Source organism: Mus caroli, chromosome 9, assembly GCF_900094665.2.
Source record: "Mus caroli chromosome 9, CAROLI_EIJ_v1.1, whole genome shotgun sequence".
NCBI lineage: Eukaryota > Metazoa > Chordata > Mammalia > Rodentia > Muridae > Mus > Mus caroli.
This window is the reverse complement of record NC_034578.1, coordinates 63,781,130-63,805,865: the sequence shown is the minus strand read 5'-3', so window position 1 is coordinate 63,805,865 and position 24,736 is coordinate 63,781,130. Positions and strand designations below refer to the sequence as shown.

The following is a 24,736-nucleotide window of genomic DNA, read 5'->3' as shown; positions in this document are numbered from 1 at the left end:
TTACAGGGCTACTGGGGCCTGCCACAGGTAACTAAGGCTCACAAGTACATAGGCAGGGTGTCATGGGAAAGTGATGAAGAGAGAGGGCGGCGGCATGCTGTGATGTGCCTCTCTCCTTCTTTGGACAGCCTCAGGTGCCACATGAGGAAGAGATTTGGTCCTGGTGTTGGGAACTAACTCCGTTCTGAATATGGGCTGAGTGTGAGGCCTGAGTGAGGGTCTTTCAGTGAAGTGTGGTCTGATGGGAACTATAGGAAGCAGGGAGGGTCCTGTGGCAGCATCGGGGGAGGCAGAGGGAGAAAGAAAAGGCATTGTTCTGAGTGATGAGTTCAACCAAAGGAAGATGTCCTTGGTCCTCAGAAATCCAGGCTTACTTCCAACTATAAAATTCTTTTGAGGGGAAGGGAGAATGAAGATGGAGGGGTGCTTGAGATAGGGTCTTGCTATGTAGCCCAGGTTGGCTTCGCAATCCTCCTGCCTCCACGTCCCAAGTGCTGGGATTGTAGTTGTACGCCACCATGCCCAGCTCTCTCTCTCTCTCTCTCTCTCTCTCTTTCTCTTTCTCTTTCTCTCTCTATTTTATTTGTTAAAGGAAATGAAGACAAACATTTTCCCTAATTGCAATAAAAACTACATGAAATTGTGAAGTAGTTGTCGGAGGCATTCAATTCTCTGTACGTTTTCTGATTCAGATATAAGAAAAAGAGCCAAGGGGCTGGAGAGATGGCTCAGCGGTTAAGAGCACTGACTGCTCTTCCAAAGTTCCTGAGTTCAAATCCCACCACATGTTAACACACAATCACCTGTAATGAGATCTGACGCCCTCTTCTGGTGTGTCTAAAGACAGTTACATTGTACTTAGATATACAACCATATGTACAGCTACAGTGTATTCTTAAAAAAAAAAAAAGAAGGAGAAAGAAAGAAAGCCGGGGCATGGTGGCACACGCCTTTAATGCCAGTACTCAGAAGGCAGAGGCAGGTCGATTTCTGAGTTCAAGGCCAGCCTGGTCTACAAAGTGAGTTCCAGGACAGCCAGGGCTATACAGAGAAACCCTGTCTCGAAAAACCAAAACCAAAACCAAAACCAAAAACAAAAACAAAAAAAAAGAAAAGAAAAAAGAAAAAGAGACAAATGATCACGGCCAAGTTAATAACATCAGGTTGTCAAACACTAAAGTGTTAACCATTAATATCATCATAAACAGTGATGTAAAACATCAGGCACTCAAGTCTGAGGTCCATTGGCAGAGCATGGGAAAAACACGAGTCTTTTCAACCCAATTTATGTTTTTAGAGGCCCCTGAAGAGCTCATAATATTCCACAGTATATGATTTTAAAATCCCAAAAATAGCCCCGATTAATCTCTTCCCTCCTATTGCAGGGCAAATATTGCTGGATGAGGAATGACATTAAGTTGTTTTTTGTTTGTTTGTTTGTTTGTTTGTTTTTGTTTTTGTTTGAGACAGGGTTTCTCTGTGTAGCCCTGGCTGTCCTGGAACTCACTTTGTAGACCAGGCTGGCCTCGAACTCAGAAATCCACCTGCCTCTGCCTCCCAAGTGCTGGGATTAAAGGCATGCACCACCACCGCCCGGCTGACATTAAGTTTTAATTTGTGAATTATTCAGAGTGTGTGTGTGTGTGTGCGAGTGTGCATACACATGCCACAAAACATGTGTGGCAGTCAGAGGATAACTTGAAGGGGCTGGGTCTCTCCTGCCTCCTAGGGATGCTAGGGACTGAATTCAGACTCTCAACTTGGCAGGTTTTACCTGCTGAGTCATCTCTCCAAAACTCAAAAGAAATAAATAGGTATTTAGCCTAGCGAAAAGTAATCTTCCTTCCTCTTCGCTCTCTTCCCACCAAGGCTCCGTCTGTTGAGCCAGCAGCTGTTATATTTCTTGGTCTCACTTCTGGTCTTCTGGGACCAGCTTTATGGTAAGCTTTTCAACGGGGATGCACATTTATTTGCCAGAGTAATGTAATTCCCTGAGTGCCCCCTATATGCCAGGCCTTTTATCCTGGGCTACCACTGCCCTCAGCAGGCTCATTGTTTTGAGCTTAGAGGCTATGTCCTGTGCTTTTTCTTCTAATAGCATTTAGCTAATAGAAATAAGTATATATTAGGCACCAACTGTATACTCTGCTACTCATTCTAGGTAGTGAGAGAAAAGTAAGATTTTTTTTCTTCCTCTTTTAAACACCGGGTATAATTTTTATTGTATTTTTTTCTGGTCTAAGCAGCTATCTTGCATTCCAGTAGAAGCAGTATGTACATTCTGTATATAGAAAAAAGCCAAGTCAAGTACACCAAACTCTTTAGTGTGTCCCTTTGCAGAATCCAGCAAGGAGAGGCTAAGATAACATCAGGAGCTGCCAGAAGTACTCCACAATACTGGGCCTATGTGTATTCCCAGACTAACTTCTTTCTCTGGAGCTCTGGAGCCTGTTAGCTCTCTAATGGCTCTGCCCAAAGGGTGCTTAGTCATCTCCCATGAAGCCTTGCTGCTTCTGATCTCTAGCTTGAAAACTCCAATTACTCAACAGGGAACTGAGAATGGCCAAAGGGCTCTAAGGCCCCTTCCTGCTTTTCCAACATTGTTCTTTGGAAAGTCTAATGTTAAATAACCATCTCAGATGCTGCCAGAAAATACTGATAACCAGGTCAGTGACTGAACAGCATTATTAACTATGTGGTTATAAAATAATCTTATAACCTTATTTTACTTATTACCAAATAAGTAAATTATGAATGTTGACACCTTTAGAAAAACAGTTCTGGCCAGAACTCTGATTCCCTGGCCTTTCTCTCCAAACATTAAGAATTTAGCTAAAGGGAACAGAACAAGGACGCCCTCATTTAGAAGCAGCTGTTATCCCTATCCTGTAGATGGGCTCAAGAGAGGTGAGCCCACAGCCTGCTGAACCCCACAGTGTTGCTTCTCTTTAGTGCAGCACAGCTCAACCTATGGGCCACGATCCCTTTGGGGCTCAGATGACCCTTTTGCAGGAGTCGCCTAAGTCCATCAGAAAAACAGAGATATTTACATTAAGGTTCCTAACAGTGGTGAAGTTACAGTTATGAAGTAACAACAAAAATAATTTTATGGTTGGGATCACCATAACACGAGGAACTGAGTTAAAGGGTTGCAGCATTAGGAAGGTTGAGAATCACTGGTCCAGTGCAGCGTGGATTTCACTGACTGGTTTAGAACTATAAAATCTGTGCGCTAAGTAATTGAGAAATACGTTTTTGGGTTAGCTGAATATTCTGATGGGGGTTGAACTTCTGAATTAGATTAAGGCTAGGGGAAAAGATGGGGAGGCCGAGATAGAGTTCTCTAAACCTAGGATTCTCTTCCCTCTCAGTGGGCTCTGAGCTCTCAGGGGACACAGATGTTGTGGAATCTGGTCAAACAGGGCACGATGCGGAGGGTCCTGACTATACCCTCAGCTTTGCTTGCTTCTGGCTACTATGCCCTATGCTTTTATTTTGCATTTCCCAGATGATTAATGCACCTGAACATCTTACAGATGTCTAATCATTGCTAGTTTCTTTCATCTTCCTGCATCCTTGTCCCTCACCCCAACTTCCAGGACCAGGGGAAGTACCACCTTGAAAGATACCAGCATCCCCAAGGATCTAGACTTCTCAAGACCTTCTCTATCTCCTCTGCCTCTCTTGCCCAGCTCCCTCTTCAACTGACTCAGACCGATAGACCTCAGCTTCTTTCTTCCACCTCTTGAACCTTTCTTTCCTGATACTGTTCCCTTTCTGCCCTGGGGCACTAGGTCCTCTTCCTTTCTCAGCTGAGCACATTTGACCTGGGTAGCTGAGGTTATTAAGCCAGTCCAGGAGCACAGGCTGTTCCCTCCAGGAGGCCTCAGTTAACACGCCCCTCCCCCACTCACCAGTCTGGGTGAGTTGTCCCTTGTTTGCGGCTTAGCAACATCCTGCACTTCCCCTCCTAGCTCTGTCACTGGCTGTTGCAATTGCCTGGTTGCTAGCCTTCTGCTTCCCTGCCTTCCCTCCTGATCGCAGATTGGACTGTGCGAGCCTCACTTTTATAGCACAAAGCTTAGGGCAACGATGATATTTGTTTAATGATCTGGTCCAGATTCTTTTAAAAGAGTAAATTTAACCAGGTGAGGCGGTGCACACTTCTCATCTCATCTCTCTGGAGGTAGAAGTGGGAAGATTATAAACTCATGGTCATTCTCAGATACAGAGTGAGTTTGAGTCTAGCTTGGGACATATAATAAATACCCTCTCTCAAAAAAGGGAACTAGGATGAGACTCTCTCAAAGGAAGGGGAGATGGGAATGCTGGAGAGATGGCTCAGTGGTTAAGAGTACAGGCTGCTCTTCCAGATGATGTAGGTTTGATTCCTAGCACCCATATGGCAGCGGCAGTCCCAGGGAATCCAACTCCTTCTGGCCTGCAGAGGCACTGCATGCATGTGCTGTATAAACATACATGCAGGCAAAACACCCATACAATAAAACAAACAAACAAAAAAGATAAAGAACAAAAATAAAAGTCTTCTAACCTTCTCTGCTAGTTATAACTAAACTAGTGATTTCAGGCCACTGTCCCCACCTTCCACATCAGTCCTCCTGACAAGGCCTGCAGGAAACAGACTTCTACACCACACACCACCATGCCAGCTCCGTGTCTCATCACCGTTAGGAGCTTAAAGTTCTCATCAGAGCTGGTGCTGTGACACTCAGGGACTCTCCCCTGTATAGGTAGGCAGTTAATATATGAGTTGGGGACAAGGTAGAGTTGGAGACAAGTTGGGGAGATGAGTGACATCATAGCACTTTTCATCTTTACAGTGGTAGAGTAGAGTGACGTCAGAGGCCCACACAGCACTACAGTCTGTATCTCTTTAGTGCATAAAAGACAGCATGCTTCAGACTCATTCATTGAAGGGAGGAACGGTTGACTTGGGAAGACAGAAAGGGCAGCATGAAACCAGGGCTCCTTGACCCAGGGTCCCTTTGGGGCCTAACTTAAGGTATTTGTTGTCCCCTATCCCCTATCTGATAGACTTCACTGGACAAACAAGTATTTGTGACATGAGCAGCTGTCCAGAGTGTCAGGTATAGCTGGTAGCTGCCATTTCCACTTAAATTCCATAGATTAGATTTAAAAAAAAAAAAAAAAAAAGGCCAGACTTCAACTGGACATTTTCTATGTATGAACAGGGTGACAAATTAGGAGTGAAAAATGGCACTCACTGTTAGAGTGGACAAGGATGATCTTGCTTCAGAGGGCCCTCAGTGGCCACCTTGAGGGCCCTCTCTGCTCAATGTTCTAATTTTATAAATAAAAAGACTGTTGGAGTCTGGTAGTGGTTACTCTTGCCTTTAATCCTAGCACTTGTAAGGCAGAGACAGGTGGATCTCTGAGTTTGAGTTTAACCTGGTCTACAGATTGAGTTCCAGAACAGCCAGGGCTACCTAGAGAAACCGGTCTCCAAAAACTCCTAACAAAAGAAAACGGAAAAAAGACAAGCCGGCTGGGTGCTGGAACCCCATTGCTTTGCTTTCTCTGTCAGCACTTTTATCTGCAAAGTAGGGCTTTGATAAGAAACTTTTTTCATCTGCTTTTAAAAAGGAGCTCTCAGGGATAAAGAAAAAAGGGATTATCAAGTTTTACGGGGAAGCCGAGGCCAGAGGATCAAGAGTTCAAGGCTAGCCTTGGTTATATCGTGAGATTCTGTCTAAACAATCAAATAACAACAGAAACTCCGAGGTGGGTGATAGATAATTATGACACTAGCTCTGTGCATGAATAATTCTCCAGATACAGAGAAACCCTCTACGGTGGCTTCTCATCAGAAAGAACATCAGGTTCCCCAAACAGTACTGCAAAAATCATTTAAGCAATCTTGCGTGGGAGGGGTGAGACTGCCTTCTTTGACAATCAAGTTCTTACTGGGTAAATCTGTGCCATTATTTAACCTTTAAGTTTATCTTGAAGATAGTGGAGATGGTAATGTGTACTCCTGAGATTAAAGAAGAAATGCAAACTCTCCACAGTCTCTGGCACTTGTTTGGGACTCAATAAACGTAGGTTTCTGTTCTTAAGTGATCCAGGCCCTCTTTCTGACTACCTTTGGGACCATTACGTATAATTGTTGATGTAATCACTCTCAAAGGGGACACTTCTATCAGCATTCCATCAGCAGATAGAATCAGTTTTAATATCTGCTATTGCTAACTTGGAGCGGAGACTCCACAGATGAAAAGAAACATACTTGCTCCCTAGGGAGACCGAACTGTGAACAGAAAATAACAGAACCACGTGACAAGCTGCAGGGGCAGAATGGGGGTGGTGGGGGTGGGGAGAACAGCTGGATGCCTGCTTGGGTAAGGGATGGAGGGCAGCCCTGAGAAGGCTCTAGGCTTCACGTTGGGGGTGGAGGAAGAGGAGGAGGAGGAGGAGGCAGGTGGGATAGGAAAAGACGGGAGGACACAGGGGTGAAGAAACACAGTTTGTATAATGAGGGACTATTTTTGGAACTGTTGGGACAATTAAAAAAATAAAAGAGCTTAAGGAAAAGGGAAGAGGCCAGGAGACGCTGACAAACGTGAGTTAGGACTTTACTCCTTCAGACATAGGAACCAGTGAAATTTGAGCTGAAAAGTGATAGAGAAGGGATGAATGGAAAGAAGTGGAGAGAGTGACTCCATTAGTCTTGCCTAGTGGTGAAGTGGGGGTAGGCAAACTAGAGCCTCGAGGTACCCAGCCCAGCCCGGTTTACTCTATTTTGGGAAGTGGTACAGAGGATAGAACACAGGGCCATACACATGCAGAATCTACCTGGTATCAGTCTATCTGCCCCCACCCCCCATTCTTCCTTTAGTCTGTCAGTCAGTCAGTCATTTAACAGAGTTACAGAGGGCCTGCTGTGTAGGTAGGGAGGGTCAGTGGTATTCCAAGAATTAGGAACCAGGTAGCACACAAGGACTGGGCAAAGTCTGCTCTCAAGAAGGGGGAGGATGGTAGACAAGCAAGGCCGCCATCCAGATACAGGGCCAGGAAAACGAGGCTCTGGGTTTGAAGAATTCTCAGGTGGCTGCCCTCCCTCAACTTAACAATACTTTCTAGTCCCCAGTGGTCTAACTTTAGTTTTTCTAAAAAAGGGCTTTGGCTTCTAGAAACATTGCTATGGTAAATAATTAAGCCAGTATGTTGTGTATTTCCAGGGAGCCTTGCCTGAATGGGGATAGTTAAACTTTCCCCAGGACCTAATCAATCTTGGTAATTGGTACTTGAGGGCCATGGATCCAAGATGTTACAAGTCTAATGTTTTAGAAGGGTTTCAGTAACCCCAAGATGTTTTCCTCACCATAGTTGCCATGTAATTAGAACCCCCCTTTCCCTCTTTTCCTCCCTTCCCAATGCACATAAAGATAGTACTGGCGGAATTGTGCATGGCTCCCTTGTACAATGTGCACACTTTAAAAACAGGCCCACCCCTTCTGGAGGGTTTTAAGCTGGTACTCGATTCTAATGCACCTTTTCAGGCAGCTGGGTAGTATGTGGCAGCTGCCAAGCATAGCAGAGTGGGGGTGGGGTGCTGGAGGCTAGCTAGCGCATCACCTTCAGGGGTGCTGGTATGTAAGTAAGCCTTTGGTGTTCTTTGGTGCCAAAGGGATGCCGGCCAAGAAGAAGAAGCAAGCATTGTATTAAAAGCAGCTGCAGAAGCCAGGGGTTTGAAAAGGCAGATTTCCCAGTGTACCCTGTGGTCTTCCCACATTTGACACATTTACTCACTGCGGTAAATTTATTTTAGTTTTCTGTGATAACTTTCAAAGACATAGGAAAATTCAGTTTTAGGGTTACAAGTGAAAGCCCCTCTGACCCAGTTTCTTTGGGTTCCCTGTTAGACTTTGTTCTCTGAGGGACAACTGTCATCAGGGGTGACTAAATTAGGGCTCCAGCTCCAATTTTTTTTTTAAAACCTCTGAGAGAATACACTACTAAAAATTGAAACATTGTTTCTTTAGCAGTTTACACCTTACAAGGTACTTTTCACTTTCCTTTTAAAATGATCAACTCAGAACTGAAGGCTAATGTAGTCATCACTTCTGAGATTCTGGATGTGGGCTCTGCCTTGATTGAGCCCACTTCTTAAGTTCCTCTCTTCCTGGGTCTTGAGATCCACCCCTTATTCATTCATCCACTGACGGATGTTCTCCAGGTTCTACATATATTGTTAGGAATAAAGCAGGAAGCCGGGCAGTGGTGGCTCGTGCTTTTAATCCCAGCACTTGGGAGGCAGAGGCAGGTGGATTTCTGAGTTCGAGGCCAGTCTGGTCTACAGAGTGAGTTCCAGGACAGCCAGGCTACACAGAGAAACCCTGTCTCGAAAAACCAAAAAAAAAAAAGAAAGAAAGAAAGAAAGCAGGAAACCAGGCAGACTTGTTTGCTACCTTATGGCTCTCCAAGAGGAAAACAGACATTAAACAAATAATTACATACATACAAGAAGAGTGTTTTTAAAAGGTCCTATAGGGGTAGTCAGCACAGCTCTCACGACACCCTGGGAGGTAACCTGGGGCTGGAGAAGGGTCAGGAAAGGTCTCTGGTAGGAGGTAGGAAGTGATATTTAGTGAAGTCTAGGGGATTTGAAAAACGTTTCTCAGAGGTTGAAAGGAACTACATACTAGTAGGAAAGACAGCGTGGGTCAGGCTCCACACTGAATGAGGGGCTGTGGGTTCACCGAATGAGGGTCAGTGCCCAGAAGGACTCTGAGAAGCTTGCTTGAGCAAGACCTGTGAAACAAATAGATGGAAGAGACTGAATAGGGTTCAGATATTGTTTATTCTCCTCTCTCTTCCCAAGGAAGCAGTCATCTCCTGTTTTTTTTGTTTTGTTTTGTTTTTATTAAGAAAAACAAACCTTATCTGTTAATTACTACAGGTTAGGAATTCACACAGATAAGTACTGTTTTGCCAGTGGATAGGCGAGGAAAAGGAGTCAAGAGGACTAGCTAAGGTTTGCCATGAAGTACCTGCCAGAGCTGATCTGAACAACTTTCCACAATTTCTCACCGTCAAAACCGTCCAAGCCTTGTTTTGACAGCAATCATATACAACTTGGGGGAAGTGGTAGAGTTGCTTGGACTAAGGAATCTGAAACACCACCCTGGGCAGAGATGTCCTAGGTGGGTGGACACTATCAGGCAGAAGGCTACAGGGTGGAGTAGTGGGGTGTACGGAAGTGGCTTAAGGGGTGTTAGAGGCGTGCACTTCAGGGAGGTGTCCGGTGCTAACTAACCACTATCCGGCCCAGCGGGTTAATCATTTCCTGACCTTTCCTTTCCTGCCCCAAGGATTGGCACATTGTTCTTCCCTCTCCACTCGCTTGTCAGGGGATGAAGGAAAGAAGCCTCTTTACCAGGTTAAACACCACCAAGCAACCAAAGAAAGAAAGCCCAACTTTGGAGGCTAGATTTGTGGGAGCCCCAGATATCCTCAAGGCAGAGAATGTGAGGTTGCAGGCTCTCTACCTCTAGACGCTCCTCCTGTCTTCTTCACTGCTTTCTAGAGAGAGATTTGAAGCGGCGTGGGGGTGGGGGGGGGGAACGGGGGTCCAATCTTCCTAAAGCAAATTATACTCTTGATTTCATTTTTTGTAAAAAAAAAAGGGAACCGTAGCAGCAGCTTGAGAGGGTGTTTTGAGGATTAAATGAGGTGTGGTATGCAAAGTGCCTGGCTGGGAGCCAGGTGGGCTTCTAACAAATGTTACACTGCCTCTTTTTATTACCTAGCACCCGCGACCTTGTACAGCAAACTGGATTGTTATTTCATTCAACTTCAAGAGGTATAGGTATGAAAATACCCAAAATGGGCAGGAGATATCAGTGAGTCATAACGGCATGGCGTGGACCCGGAACACAGGCGTTCCGGTGGGCCCAGCCGTGCAGTACCCAGGTGACACACTCAGGCCAGAGTTCAGAACTCAGAACAGTTCCGGACCGCGCCTACTACTGGGAGAACACGAAAGTCAGGACTGTTCTCGGCTCTTTGCAGCCCGCTGGGCCATCGAGGGCCACGCCCCAAAAGTCTGTTTCTTCCTGTGTAAAATGGGGCTTCAATGCACGTCGGTGTGAGTGGTTTTCATTTTCCGCACTCTTTGCGGTGTGGTCACATATTCTACATCGCTGTTGTAGTCAACTCACTGCAGAGGAAGCAGCGGTCCTGACCGCTCTGCCCCGGATGAGTACCCACACTTGTCGGGGTCCCAAGAATCGGCTGCCGCGGCCGGCCGGGGGCAGTCAGAGTTCGGAAAGTCACTTCACATCCCTGTAAGACTTTACACTAGCTGCTAGCACTGAGTGAGCACCAATGCCCCGCCCATTGACTAGTGTGGGGGCGGGGCCCAGCCTGGCCTGGGGGCGTAACCAGCAGGGTGGGCGGGGCCGCCCGAGAAGGCGGAAGCCTTCTGTCCCTGGGCGGCGGCAGAACCAGGAGTCCGGATTTTCACGTTCTCCGGAGCGGGGCGCCGGAGACGGCGGATGGCAAAACCCGGCGCCCGGAAACCCTTGCTTTCTTTGACGCAAAGGCTCGGGACCCAGAAGCCGCCGTCTGCCCAGTGCCGGGTCAGAAGCGACCCCAGACGGAGCCTCTGAAGTCCCTCCGCCCCTGAGCCTCGGCCGTCCCCGCCGCCGTCCTCGTGGCCATGGAGTGTCCGCACCTCAGCTCCAGCGTCTGCATCGCCCCGGACTCAGCCAAGTTCCCCAACGGCTCCCCGTCGTCCTGGTGCTGCAGCGGTGAGTGCGGCTCTGGGGCTGGCCGGCCGCGCACCCGAGGTCCCGGCTCTGGCCCGGGCCTTGCCGTCGAAGGGCCGCGGGTGCGGGGCAGCGCGCGGCCTCGTGGTGGGGGGGAGGCTGAGGGGAGCGAGCGGGCCCGGCGCGCGGGGCGAGGGGACGCGGCGCGGCGCGGCGGGCGCGGTGGCGGCTCCTTTGTTTCGCGCGGCCCGACGGCCGGGCCGGCTGAGGAGAGGCCCGCGGGGGCCTGAGGCGAGCGCGCAGCGGCGGGATGACGCGGCGGCTCGCACCCCAAGGCTCCGCGAACCTAAGGGCCGGCCCCGCGCGCGGCCGCACGTGTGGCGGGGTCGGGCTCGCGGTCCCCCATGGGCCGGACAGGCAAAGCGCCGCTCTGCGGCCGCAGCTTTGTCTGGACTGCCGGCGCGCGAGCCCCTTTGGGCTGCGTTTCCTCGGGTTCCCACAGGCTCCTGCCTCCCCCGCAGCCCCTGAACGGACTGCGCTGGGGGCTGCTCACCTCGGAGTCTCGCCTCAGCCCGTGAGGGTGAAGTTTGAAAACAGGCTGCGGGCTCCGAAAGCTCCGGAGAAGGCAGCCAACAGCTGCTTTGGAGGGGCGGCTCGAGGTTGGGTTTTTTTGTTTGTTTGTTTGTTTTTGTTTTTTGTTTTTCCCTTTTTCTTTTTTCTTTTTTGCCTTTCGAAGATTGTTCCGAGGCAGTCTTTCGGCTTGGCCGGGATTTCGTTGGGAATTCCCGAGTGCGTGAAAAACACTTCGTAGGTTTATGTTATGCCTTCGAGTTGCTTAAGCGTTAACTCCTTCTGCTTCCTTGGAAGCCCCGGTGCCCTCTCATTGTCTGCCCGGACTTAGGTCGGACGGGCCACCCGGCTTTGATTACTTCCTGGTAGGGCCCTGGTGCGGACGCTGGTCTTTGTTTATGAGCTTTAAGATTATCACTGGCAGCTTGGGCTGTAGTGTAAAATGTGAATCGCGTGCATCAGAAATCAAGTTCATCTGCAAGGCTGAAAAGACGGTGGGACGATTCAGCAGAGTGGTCTTTCAGCCTGGGTTGGATTGGAGCTAGGAAGGTAGTTTAGGGACTGCTTTAATACTTTTGACGTTCTACTTCTTCAAAGGTGATTATATTCTTGAAGCAAAATATACGGGGTAACACAAAGAAAACTGTCCTCCAGGATAAGGAATAGAAGTGACTGCAAGTTTTCTGGAGCTCCAAGACTTGGTGTCTTGCTTACCTTTGTAAAGTCAGGTGTCTTTCTTCTGTTCTGCATGAAGCCTTTAAAAATTAATAAGTTTATTGATTTCACAGGACAGTATTGCAGGTCCTTTGGTTTGTGAAACCGGGTCTCTATGATAGCCCAGGGTGACCTAGAATTTATAATTTTCCTGTCTCAGCCCTTGGAGTGCTGGGATTATAGGCATGTGCTATCCCTCCTGGGCCAGTATTGCAGTTCTTTGGGGTAGAACTTGTGTGAATGGGCCTTACCTGTAAATACATCTTCAACAGTGAATCTTGAGCTTGGAACATAACAACAACAACAACAACAACAACAACAGGCCAGTCCATGTGGTCTGTTAGTTCATTAACTATAGCTGTGGGGCTATAGTTGAATTTTTTCAAGAGAGATTTGTCACATACATACACACACACACACACACACACGCCCTCCCATTAGGAAAAGCTTACACCTCACAAGGAATGGGGCACTTCTTGTTCATCTGTAGTCAACTACAGGGATTCCGAGGTGGGTGCATCAGCACAAGCCTAATTTTTTTTTCTATGTAAAATCATATCAAACTTAGAAATGGCTTCACTGTGCACATGCATCTAAAAAAAAAGACAAGAATTATGCAAGAGGCAGGTATCCTGTTGTGAGTCAGTCTTGCCTCCATCAGTTAGGGAGTCCACTTTGGGGAAAAGAGACAGCAAATGAAGCCCCTCTTGAGGAATTCAGCACATTAAAATGGAGCATAACTGGGAGACTTGTGCTGAAAACAAGAACAAATTCGTAATGGAAGGGTGATTTCTTTACAATGTGCAGTAAATGGTTGCCTCTGACCCTGTTTTGGAAGGATGGGTCTAATCACTTGCATTTATAGTACCAATAAAGCTAGTTTCACAACTCTGTGGGTGTTTTTTTTTTCTATCTCAGGCTTATTTCATAATGGCCTCCTATTTTAACCTGTTGGCATCCCTTCATTGGTACAATCAAATGTTATTGTATAAAGCTTGATCTTGTTCTTGCCTGTCTGTAGTTTCAGTAATTAAATGATTGGTAAATTTGTGATCCCTTAACTAACTCATCATCTTGAGTGTTATGTATTCTGGCTTTTATTTTTCTTCAACAATCATGTATGTATGTATGTATGTATGTATGTATTATTTTTGGTAGGAGATTAAAAGGGTAACCAGTGTGTTGAAGTAATGCTCTGACTGGTACTGAGTGTCATACACTTTTACTGAGGAGGGAGAAAATCCCTGTTTTGGCACCTAGACAATAAAAGTAATGCCCCTGCCTTATTTTCATTGGGAGTATGCAATTATACCCCAGTGAGACAGCCAGGCAGATTGCAAAAGACCAGCAGCACAGACTCTAGCAGGCACCACCTCTGTGGACCAGCACTCCGGATTCCTTGAGTGTGAGTTTTATTATGTCATCCGGAGAAAGAACAGTGCTTTGGATTTACTCACAGGTCTCTGTTAGGATGAGCAAGATTGTGTGTGAAAGTCTGAGAAACTACTGCTTTCTGGTGTCTTAAGTAATTTAATGATATCACAGACTAGTACATTTTTATAAATAGGACTCTGAAAATTAAGTGTCTAAGCCCAAACACATTGGCTATATGATGAATTGTTTTACAAGGAGATACAGAACTCAGCAAGATTAGTGGGTAAGAGATATTTCAGAACTAACTAGAGCTACTTAGCAGTGGAGGGCATTGTGTGTTATATAATTGTATGCTACAGATTTCATACAACTTTTATTTGTAAAACCTCTTTATAATCTGAACATTTTCAGAATCCTGGGTATTTGTGTGACTTATGTCTATTAATATATTAGAAGTTAAAACTAAATATTTACTGATCTAATTATGAGTAACAATAATAAATCTAATACTTATAAACAGAAATAATTTATGTGAAAAAATTTCAGAATTGGTCTTGAACTCACAGAGATTTACCTGCCTCAACTTCCTGAGTTCTGGGATTAAAGGTGTTTGCTACCACCACCACCACAGTCATGTTTTTGTAAAGACATCTGGATTGTCACATCTGCTCCTCATTGCAGTCTCTGCAGATATCAAACTTCACATATTATGTTGAAAACTCCATTTTGTGCTCTTGAGAGATCGAAAGGAAACATTCAAGTAAACTAGAGCCAGTAGTAGTGGCAGATGCCTTTAGTCTCGGCACTTGGGAGGCAGAGGCAGGCGAATCTTTGGAATTCTAGGCTGGTCTGGTCTACAGAGCAAGTTCCAGGATAGCAAAGCTACACAGTGAAACTCTGTATTGAAAAACAAAACCCAAACAGAACAACAACAAAACCAAAACAAAGTAATATAGTAGTATCTTTTTCTTTCTACCGATCTTAGTATCATTCATGGAAATACCTTTGACCTTCTGGATCCACTGAAATGGGACCTCTGAAGTCTGAAGGTTAAAGATCCTACTTTGAGATCTCATAGGCAGAATGGTTAGGGACACCTGCTCTTTCAAACTCACATTACAAAATTAGAGAAATTCATGAAGCTGGCAATTGGTATTCATTTGTAAATACTTGAAGTTTGAAACACATTAGCTGAGAAACAGATCATGGGGTCTAGTGGTCCCTTGCTCTCAAAGAAGTAGGTCTATTCTAGTTGGAGAATCAGGAAACTCCTGTTTAGAAAAGAAATCCATGTAGTAGTTGAAGGTAAATGTTGGAAATGGGAATCTCCTAGTAAGGTCAAAGCTGATTTATGCCTGCCTAATTGTGGCTTAGAGCATTCTAGCTTTAAATTACAAAAGTTTAAATGAAAACTGGGCCAGTCTCTCAAGCCTTGTGTTCTGTGCACACACCAGATGTTATTTTCAGGGCTGGAGGCTTGGGCATTTTTGTAGGTAGAAAGTTTAACTAGTGGCAAAAGACAGGGATGAAACATGAAGTATTTAAAAAAATCTATCCTAAACAGTTCTGTTTTTAAACTAAGGAAAGACAATTTCCTGGAGCTTAGGGGCTTAAAGTGCTGTTGATTTAGAGCTATGTTATAGTTGGGAAGTCATGAAAATTTCTCCCTGATTAATTGTTTAAAGAGTTGAGAGAGCCTCTAAATTTCCAGTACACTCACCCCTAAATCACTCGATTCAAGAAAATGGAATGATTGGATTAATCTGCAGTTTGTGTTTGGAGGGGTTGTTGGAGATAAACCTGTCTATTTTATCTTTTTTAAAGATTCTTTTAGTAGGATAAGGTGCTGACTGGTTCTTTTGTCCATGGCAATAAATTTATAATGTACTGATCATTTTGTGATAAAGGTAAGAGGTCACCTTGATGGAGTGATGGGTTATTTTGTATTCTGTTTCTCTTAGCCTACATTTAAAGAAGACTAGTTTGTCCCTTGGACTAAATTTTCTAAATAGGACCAGTTATTTAGTTTACTGTGGTTGAATACATTAATTTCTTTTAAGTAACATTCTGTGCTGTGTTTACTAAATATCCACTGCAGTGCTGTACTCAGTAAATGCATGCTTAATTAAGTTTTTTTTTCACATAGATTATGAAATGGTCTCTGACTTTGAGAATAAATGCAGATGAAGTGAGTTTATTCCCCAGAATGCTTTCCCTAGCCTCCCCTTCACAGTGTGTTAGCTGGAAAGCTGGATTGTAAGCAGGTGACCATTTGTGACCTTGTTAGTACAGAATTTGTAGTCTTTAGGTAGTGTAGACATATAGGTGGGCAGATGGAAAATTAGTTGTCAATGAGTAGGGTCATTTAAGTCAATGGGTAGGTGATATTCATACTGATTTGAAGATTAGTATTTGAACTTTGTATTATACTTATGTACTTTCTGAAGAATTCGAGCTATCTCTTAGTAATATTAATAAAGCCTAAGTCAATGGAGTTGTCTTTCTAGTCATGCTGGCAGTGTTCTTCTCCACCCCAACCCCAGTACTTTGAGCAGCCTCAGCTTGTCCTACAGCCTCTAAGTGATTGGTCGTGGATTTGAAAGCCCTGGAACTGTCCATGTGCTGTTTAACAAGGCTGAAGCTGAAGGGTTGAGCCAGGTCTGTTTCTTTTGTGATCAGATGTTATTTTCCAAGCAATATACCTAGTATATAAAGAAGATCCTGCATGGCCTAAGCAGAAAGAAAAGTTGGGCTGAGGGAGAAATTAGAACTCTTTGTTTTCCTGGAACTCACTTACCCTCAAGATAATTAGAACCATTCTTTACATTGATACCATTAACAGTAAGATTTTATAGCATTCTATTTTTCCTCATAGAAATTTATTTAATTTTTAAAATGTGTGTGTGTGTTTGAAGCACTATCGATTAGAAGATAACTTACAGTAATCGGCCCCTTCCTTTCCAGTGATCTACCACATCAGGCTTGGTGCCATGTGCCTTTGCCTGCTGAACCAATTGCAGGCCTCCTTATTGGAATTTATGCAGTTTTCTTCTGCACTGAAATATGAAAGATTTGCTTGTGCTGTTTCAAATTAGACATAGAGATGCTAAAAACTTCATAGCTTTTGTAGGCAGTAAGCAAAATAAAGTGTAGTTAGTAACTAAGTGAGTAGATTTCTGTCTTAAAATCTGAGTCCTCTTCTGTTGGAATAATTTACATGTGAATTTTTCATTTTTTTTCTTTTTGAGCACTTGCTTCTTGTCTAACATTATCTCTGTTGGGGGGGGGGCAGTCTTGATTAAGCGGTAGTTTCAACTTACTTCTATAAATGTTTTGTGTTCAGCCCAGGCTTGAGAAGGGATTTAGTAGGAAGCTTTGCAGTAGAGAATGTGTGCTGTGCAGTCTGTCAGTGTTTGGTTTATTCATATCCTTTTAGATAGGAGAGCAAATGCTCTAGGTGTTTTCATCGCGCTTTCCTGGACAGATGGCTGAGGAGGAAGCACTTTGATAGATTCTCAGTGGGGGCTGGCACTTGGAGGGTGTGCTTGTAATGATTGACAGTTGAGAATGCTGAGAATAGTATCAACTATGGAAACAGCTTGTTCATCTTACCTGGATTTGTCTTGTGCCAAGACCTCTCAAGATGTTCTGAGATTTTTATATAACTGTCTGTTTTGGGAATGTAGGTAAGAATAGATATCATTGAGGCTCAAAAGGTATTCACCAAAAAACTGTTCATTGCAGTCTTATCTTGAAATCAGTGGCAATTGTTGAATGAACTTTGGCTTAGAAACTTGTAAACATAAACCATCTTTTATAACTAGTATGAGTCTGCAGATGTTATTATCTGTAGTAATTCCAGATGTTTTCTCATCTATTAGTTTTACTGAGTAGGAGGAAAACTGAAAACAATATAAAGTAACTTCAAAGCAGTTTGCTAACATTTAATCCTGACTAATTTAATTAACTACCTATCCTTGTAGTTTTTCCTGATTTATAGATTATGAAACTGAGATAGGGGTTAGGAGTTGCTTAAGATGTTCTGAGATATTAAAAGATAGCCCAAAGCTTAAACTCAACCACTCAACTTTTAACTTGTCTTTTTGAGAGTAAGGTCTTTATTTTGTCATTTAGAAACTTAATGCTTAGTAATTTAAGAGACTTAAAAGGCTTGGAAACATGTTTGAAATGAGTTCCTTGGAAGATTTTTGCTATGAGAATATGTTTTTAAATTCCACATCTTAAAAAATCACTCATTTTAGTGGGCACAAAGAATTGTCTTTATAAATGGGAAGAAAATAGCCTTGAAAAGTCAGCTTCATTATGCTCAGCTCTTTTTTTTTTTTTTATTTTTATTTTTTGTAGACAAATTCACCATGCAGATAAAACAACCTTTCAATATAGGTATAGAAAAATTCAGTAAGCTTCTGGTTGTTGAAAAACATGTCCTTCAATTGAGTTCTCGTCCCCTTGCTGGTTTGATTTTATTTCTAGTACTGGAGATTTTTGGTGGTAGGGTTTGTGTTCTGTAGAAGAGGGAGAGAGTTCTGAAGCTATGGAATTTTACTTTTGCCTCTGGTAATTCAGAGGTAATCTGAAATCTGCTTTTAGGTAGCCTGCTTATTATATTTAGTTATATTCTAAGATTTTCCAGGTGTATTTCCTATAAAAGTTAATTATAGTTTTTAGATTGCAGGTCTTAAAACTCTCGTGTGTGTGTGTGTGTGTGTGTGTGTGTGTGTGTGTGTGTGTGTGAGTGAGTGAGGGGGGCGGCGGGGGAGAGTGAGAGTTTAGAGATTGGTAAAATCCATGTGAGCTCAGGAAAGCAGTTTCAGATTTTGAAAACTGTCAAAATTAAACTTGGGCTGGGTGCTAGTGTGGTAATGGCACATGCCTTTCCAGCACTTGGGAAGCTGATTGCTCTGAGTTCCAGGCCAACCTGGTCTATATAGGGAGTTCCAGGACAGCCAGGGATACATAAAGAAATTCTGTATTAAAAAAAGAAAGGGAGGAAAAAAGGGAAAGAAAATTAAACTTGAACATTACAAAATAAATTTACATTTGCCTTTAGCTGTGTTAGCTGAATATGTCACAATAAATTGTAACTAACTTAATTTTACAATTCCCTTTGAGAAGGCAATCGGGTGTTTATTTTTAAGATAAACCAGTGCAAAAGATATCCTTTAAGATATCTTTTAAAAGATAGTATTTCGAATTGGATTTTATCTGCTTTTGGGTTGAGTAGCTATATCAGTGATGTGTTTTCTATTCTTGAATAGAAACTGAATCTTTTTTTTTTTTCTTTATTGTTGCTGGATTGAAGATAACCTTCCCTATAGAAATCTGTTTGCCTTTTTATCTTTGACCTGACTTCAAGACTAGCTTTAGGGACTGTTCTTCTATTCTTTTTCTCACCCTTGAGAAGAGATTGCTATATTTTTGTAGATTTAATAGAACTAGTTGTAAGATAGTACACTGTTTAGCTTCTTTAAGTCTTTGTCTTTGCTGACTAACCAGAGGTTTCCTTTTTGACTTATTTATTGACTCTCAAGATAGTGTCTCAGTCTGGTCTTGATATGTGGCAGTCCTCCTGTATCAGCCTCCCAAGTAGCTATAAGTACAGATGTGAGCCATCACACCTGGCTGGGATGTTAATACTTTATTCATAAGTTTTTGAAGAGAAAAATAAATTTTTTAGGAAACAAATTTCTATGATCAAATGTTTCTCTATGGTCATAGGTATGCTACAAAAATCTTTTAGTATACTAGGTGTTTATAAAAGAACTATTTAGGGAGCTGCAGAGATGGCTCAGGTAAGAACATTGGCTATTCTTCCAGAGGATCTTGGTTTGATTCCAGCATCCACATGGCAGCTCTCAACTGTCTCTAACTCTTCCAGGGAATCTGATGCCCTCTTCTGACCTTCCCAGGCACCAGGCATGCATATGATGCACAGATAAACAGGCAGGCAAAAACACTTATATACATGACATAGAGATTTTTTAAAAGTTATTTTATGTGAAGACCATAGAGCAACATTATTATTGATAAAAAAAGAATTTAAAATTTTACTGTCATGTAGTAAAATTTGGATTTAGTTGAAATTTGATTTAATTTAAGTTAAGTCTTCATGTGGGTTATTCTGGCTGCTAACAGTAAGTTACATCAGCTTTGTTGTTGTTTTTGTGTGTGTTTTTTGCTTTTTGAACAGGTTTCTCTATGTGGCCCTTGTTGTCCTAGAACCTGCTCTGTAAATCAGGCTGGCTTTGAACTCAGAAATCTGCCTGCCTCTGCTTCCCTGAGTGCTGGGATTAAAGGCATGCAGTAATACTACCACTGGGCCCTACATCAGCAATTCTAAGGGAATTGTAATATAACTCACAGATCAAGCCTCACCTGTTGTGTGTGCAGTAGCTACTCAAGTTCAGCATTTGTTATGAGAAATTAGTCGTACAGACTTACATTCATTGTCTTGAATTATAGATTTTTCAATATTTTTGTTTGATTGTTTTAGAGCCTCATTAAAAATATCTTTTCAGATCTAAAAATATTTAATGGTATATATTTTGGCAGATTGTCAGATTTGAAGTTGTATATTCTACATTTAAGTTAAATTAATAAAAAGTTGAACCTTTGTTTTTTGTTCAGTAATAATGGCTATTTTAAAAAAAAATTAAAGTAGTTAATACTTGTGGAGTTTGCCCATGACTGTTTAATAGAATTCGGAGGACTGGAGAGATCACTCTGAAGACCCAAGTGTTCTCAGCCCACACCAAAGGACTCACAGCAGCCAGAATCTTCAGCTCCAGGGGATCTGATGCCCACTTCTGGACTCTGAAGATACCTGAATTCTCAAGAGCACAATCACATGCAAATAATTAAAAATACAAATCTTTACCCTCCACCCCAAAAGAAAAGGAATGTTGTAAATCTCATTTGGGATTATTTAAATAAATGCATGCCAAATTTGTATTTTTTTCTATTTTTTTTTATTGACAGTCTCATTAGTTTTAAAACAATAAAATTTCCCATCCTAGCTAGCAGTAAATGCTAGTATGGGATTTTTTTTTCCACTTTGTGCTTTAGTACTAACCTTTATTACAACATCAAAAGAAACTAGAAAGAAATGTAAAATGTGGGTGTTAAACTAGTTGTTCTCTGAAGAAAGTTTTACACTAAGAGTTCTGTAGATTGCCGGGCAGTTGTGTCGCACGCCTTTAATCCCAGCACTTGGGAGGCAGAGGCAGGTGGATTTCTGAGTTCAAGGCCAGACTGGTCTACAGAGTGAGTTCCAGGACAGCCAGGGCTACACAGCGAAACCCTGTCTTAAAAAACAAACAAACAAACAAACAAACAAGCAAACAGAGGTCTGTAGATCTCAGAGCCTGGATAGATGGGTCAGAGGTTAAGAGTACTTGTTGTTTTTCTAGAAGAACTGTGTTTGATTCCCAAAACCTATGTGTGGCTCACAACCATCCTAACTCCAGTTCCAAGGGATCCAATGCCTTCTGACCTCTACAGATGAACATGTTGCAGAGACATATATGCAGGCAAAAAACACCTATATACAAAACCCACATATTTTAAAAATGAGGTCTGTAAATATAATTATTTATACTTATAGGAGGAAGTGCTTCCTTAATATATACAAATTTTTCTTGACAATTTGTGTACTTGCTCTTGTTTTGAAAAATTAATGTATAGTGCTCATAATGACATTTTTTAAAAAATATCATTGCTTTTTAACTGTATATTTTCTTGTTTAGATTGTTGGCAGAGGCATAGAATTTTTGCATCAGATCTTGCTATAAATACAGGGAAATATGTATTCAGGCTAGATTTTCTTAAGTGATTCATGGCTTTTGTTTTCATTCTCTATATAATCAGTTTCTAGGGGAAGTTATTTTTGAAACAATATTAAACTCTTAGTAATTTGTATGTTGCTATTTGTGTCTAGTTTCCCACACAGGAAAGTATCTTATTCTGATTGTGATTTAATGATCTGCTGTGGCTTTAATGGTTATTGGTTTCCATTTAGATAGAGACACAGTGCAGGATTTAAGTTGAAGACTGGCAAAGTAGAAACAATTTGAGAGATTTTTGTTTCCCCAAATAGGTCTGAACAAGTCTGAGTTTGTCATAGAAGGAGTAATAACAGGAATGTTTAGCATGTTACAGTTTTGAGAATATGGTCTCATACATTATTTTATTTTTTATGATGTTGAAAACTGATTTTAGATGTTCTCTTAAAAATAGAGTAAAATAGTTGAGCCATTTGGGCATTGAGCTTTCTGGATCAGTTTGCCTTGATGCGTGGGAGTCACCAGGACCAGATGTCCTCTCTTTTCCATCTCTGTAGGTATCAGGATCTCTTAACACATAGATGATAAATTTTGGTCAGCTTTGAAATTACATATGCTGTATTAGAGAAGGACAAATTAGTGTAAAAGTAATAGGAGTTGAGTAGGTGGCTTGGTCCCAAATGATGAACTGCTATTTAAATTTTATGTTTTTTAGTCTATTTTAGTGCCCCACCTCCATCCTCTCCCCACAGTGATTGGGATCTGACTCAGGCTCCTGTACATAGTAGACAAGCATTCTACCAGAGTCCTGACAATTTTTTAAATTAAAATATGATTTGCGCAAGTTCATGAGTTGATAGGACTGTTTTACCCCTTAAAACTTAATTCATGAGCCAGGCGTGGTGGCGCACGCTTTTAATCCCAGCACTTGGGAGGCAGAGACAGGCGGATTTCTGAGTTCGAGGCCAGCCTGGTCTACAGAGTGAGTTCCAGGACAGCCAGGGCTACACAGAGAAATCCTGTCTCAAAAACAAAACAAAACAAAACAAAACAAAAAAAACTTAATTCATGGGGGCTGGAGAGATGGCTCAGTAGTTAAGAGCACTGACTGCTCTTCCTGAGGTCCTGAGTTCAATTCCCAGCAACCACATGGTGGCTCACAACCATCTCTAATGGGACCTGATGCCCTCTTCTGGTGTGTCTGAAGACAGCTACATTGTACTTATATAAATGAAATAAATTAAAAAAAAATTCATGGGGCTGGAGAGATGGCTCAGTGGCTAAAAGCACTGGCTGTTCTTTCGGTGGTCCTGACTTCAGTTCCCAGCACCTACATGGTGGCTCACAACCATCTATAAAGGGATCTGATGTCCCTTTCTGGCATGCAAGTATACATGCACCAGAGCATTCATACATAAAATAAAAAAACATGTTTTTAGAAAAGTAATGAGTATATACATAGTTGTTGTTTAGTAAAACCAAAAAAAGTCTTTGAATAGAAAAGCATTTTCCTTCTCTATTCTCAGGCCTATAGCCATTTTCCAGATCTGCTTAGTGCAAATGCTCTGAGTACTTGTCAGAACACAGTTACAAATTTATCATTTTGAGGCTTTATTCCTTACCCACTTTCTGTGCATTTGCCCTGCTCTTGCCTATCTTTACTTCCTAACTGCTGCTGTTAGTAAACTGATGCTTTTTTAGTTACCTCTTTTATGTACATCCTTTTATTTTTATTTTTTTTTTGCCTTGGTATTCTTTTTTTTTTTTTTAAAAAAGATTTATTTATTTATTATATATAAGTACACTGTAGCTGTCTTCAGAAGAGGGCATCAGGTCTCATTACAGATGGTTGTGAGCCACCATGTGGTTGCTGAGATTTGAACTCAGTACCTCTAGAAGATCAGTCAGTGCTTTTAACCACTGAGCCATCTTTCCAGCCCCATTGCCTTGGTATTCTTGAAGATTCAAAATGTTGTATCTTGGCATGCATGCTTTTTTTTTTTTAATTTGTGATAATACTAAAGAGATTTAAAATTCTTTTATTACTGTGTGTGTATGATGTGGGGCGGTGCCTGTGTGTGGAGGTCAGAAGACATTTGTGGACTAAGTTTTTTCCTTCTACCTTTATGTAGGTTTCAGAGGTATAACTCAGTTTCCAGGCTTGTGCAGCAAGTGCTTTTACCTTCTGAACCATCTTGGTGACACTCAACAGGCTTTAAATCTCATACCTTAAAATTTTCATATCATCCTTATCTAGACTTGCCGATTGTTAGGATTTTATCTCAGTTCTATTGCCTTTATCACTTTTCCATATGTACCCTATGTTTATTTACTCTACCTACCCCTGAATAATTTGTATACATAATGTTCCATTTTCATAGTTTTTAAAAACTTGTAAGTACAAGGGCCCTCTTTGCAGTAAGCATAGGCTATTATAATAGTATAATATACATTTTGTATTCAGATTTCTTCAGTTGTCCATATGTATGCTTTGTATTGTTACTTCCACATTCTCTCTGCCTTCCCATTACCCTACATAAAATCCAGGATCTTTTGGTTACTTGTAGTTGTTGTAGCTATATCTCTTTCATATGAAATAGTTCTTTTACCCTTTTTTGAAGAACTCCGGTTTGCCTGACTTATAAAATACTACTAATTGTGACATTCTATCCTAGATAGATACAGTAGAGATACTTGCTACTATATCGAGCAAGTACTACTTGCTCATGCTAGGCAAGTAGTATACTACTGGGACTCACCAATCTTTTTTTGAAGTGTGTGTGTGTGTGTGTAAAATTAGATTTATTCAGTTAATGAGTGTATGTGTAGGACCTGTACAAGATCAAGCCTGCCAAAATCCCAGCATGGATAGATAAGAGCCTCATAAAGACCAACCACTAGCAGAGAAGTCCTTGGCAACTAAAGGCTGCTGGAGGAGGGAACTCAATTTTCTTAATGGATGCATCCCTTGAGGGGCTACCTGTTCTCCTGTAGATAGTCCTATGCCCATGGACATACTGGTAGCATTAACACACACGTCCACACACATACACATACGTGTGCACACACACACTCTATAAGACATGTATGGATATCAGAAGATTCAGCAACTTTACCCACTGAACCACTTTGCTGGACCTACCCCTGGTTAAGGAAAGGAAGAAAGGAAGGAAGGAAGGAAGGAAGGAAGGAAGGAAGGAAGGAAGGAAGGAAGGGTGGGTCAGGATTCTAGTCACTTAGGCTGCATTTGAATTTACTCTATAGTGTGTGTGTGTGTGTGTGTGTGTGTGTGTGTGTATACACACATATAATCAGTCCTTGGTATTATGAGTATGTGCCACCTGTCTGGCTCATTGATTGTTCTTGACTTGTTATCACTAGGATGGTCTCAAGATGGTGGTTTTCTAGCTAATATTTCTTCCACATGTATTGGTTGGTATTCTGTGAGGAAGAGTTTTTCTTTTTCTCTTACTTGATTATTCATTCACTTACATATCATAGTACAGGCATATATTTTCATTTATT

At 42.3% G+C, this 24,736-nt stretch overlaps 1 protein-coding gene across 4 annotated transcripts in view; it reads left to right on the top strand.

Annotated features, from left to right (window-relative positions):
• Positions 1 to 9,402: 9,402 nt before the first annotated feature.
• Usp3 (ubiquitin specific peptidase 3) overlaps positions 9,403 to 24,736 on the top strand; it is an 81,545-nt gene continuing 66,211 nt past the window's right edge. Inside the window, exon 1 of one of the 4 annotated variants that reach the window (XM_021171886.2) lies at positions 9,403 to 9,421. Coding sequence is in view for 2 of the 4 variants with exons in the window: in XM_029481108.1 (XP_029336968.1) it covers positions 11,062 to 11,410 (349 nt within the window). In the remaining 2 variants the exon portion in view is untranslated. Of the gene's footprint in view, positions 9,422 to 9,490; positions 9,510 to 9,612; positions 10,794 to 11,031; positions 11,411 to 24,736 lie in introns of those variants that run through there. The other 3 variants (XM_029481109.1, XM_021171884.2, XM_029481108.1) reach the window with 3 other exon arrangements.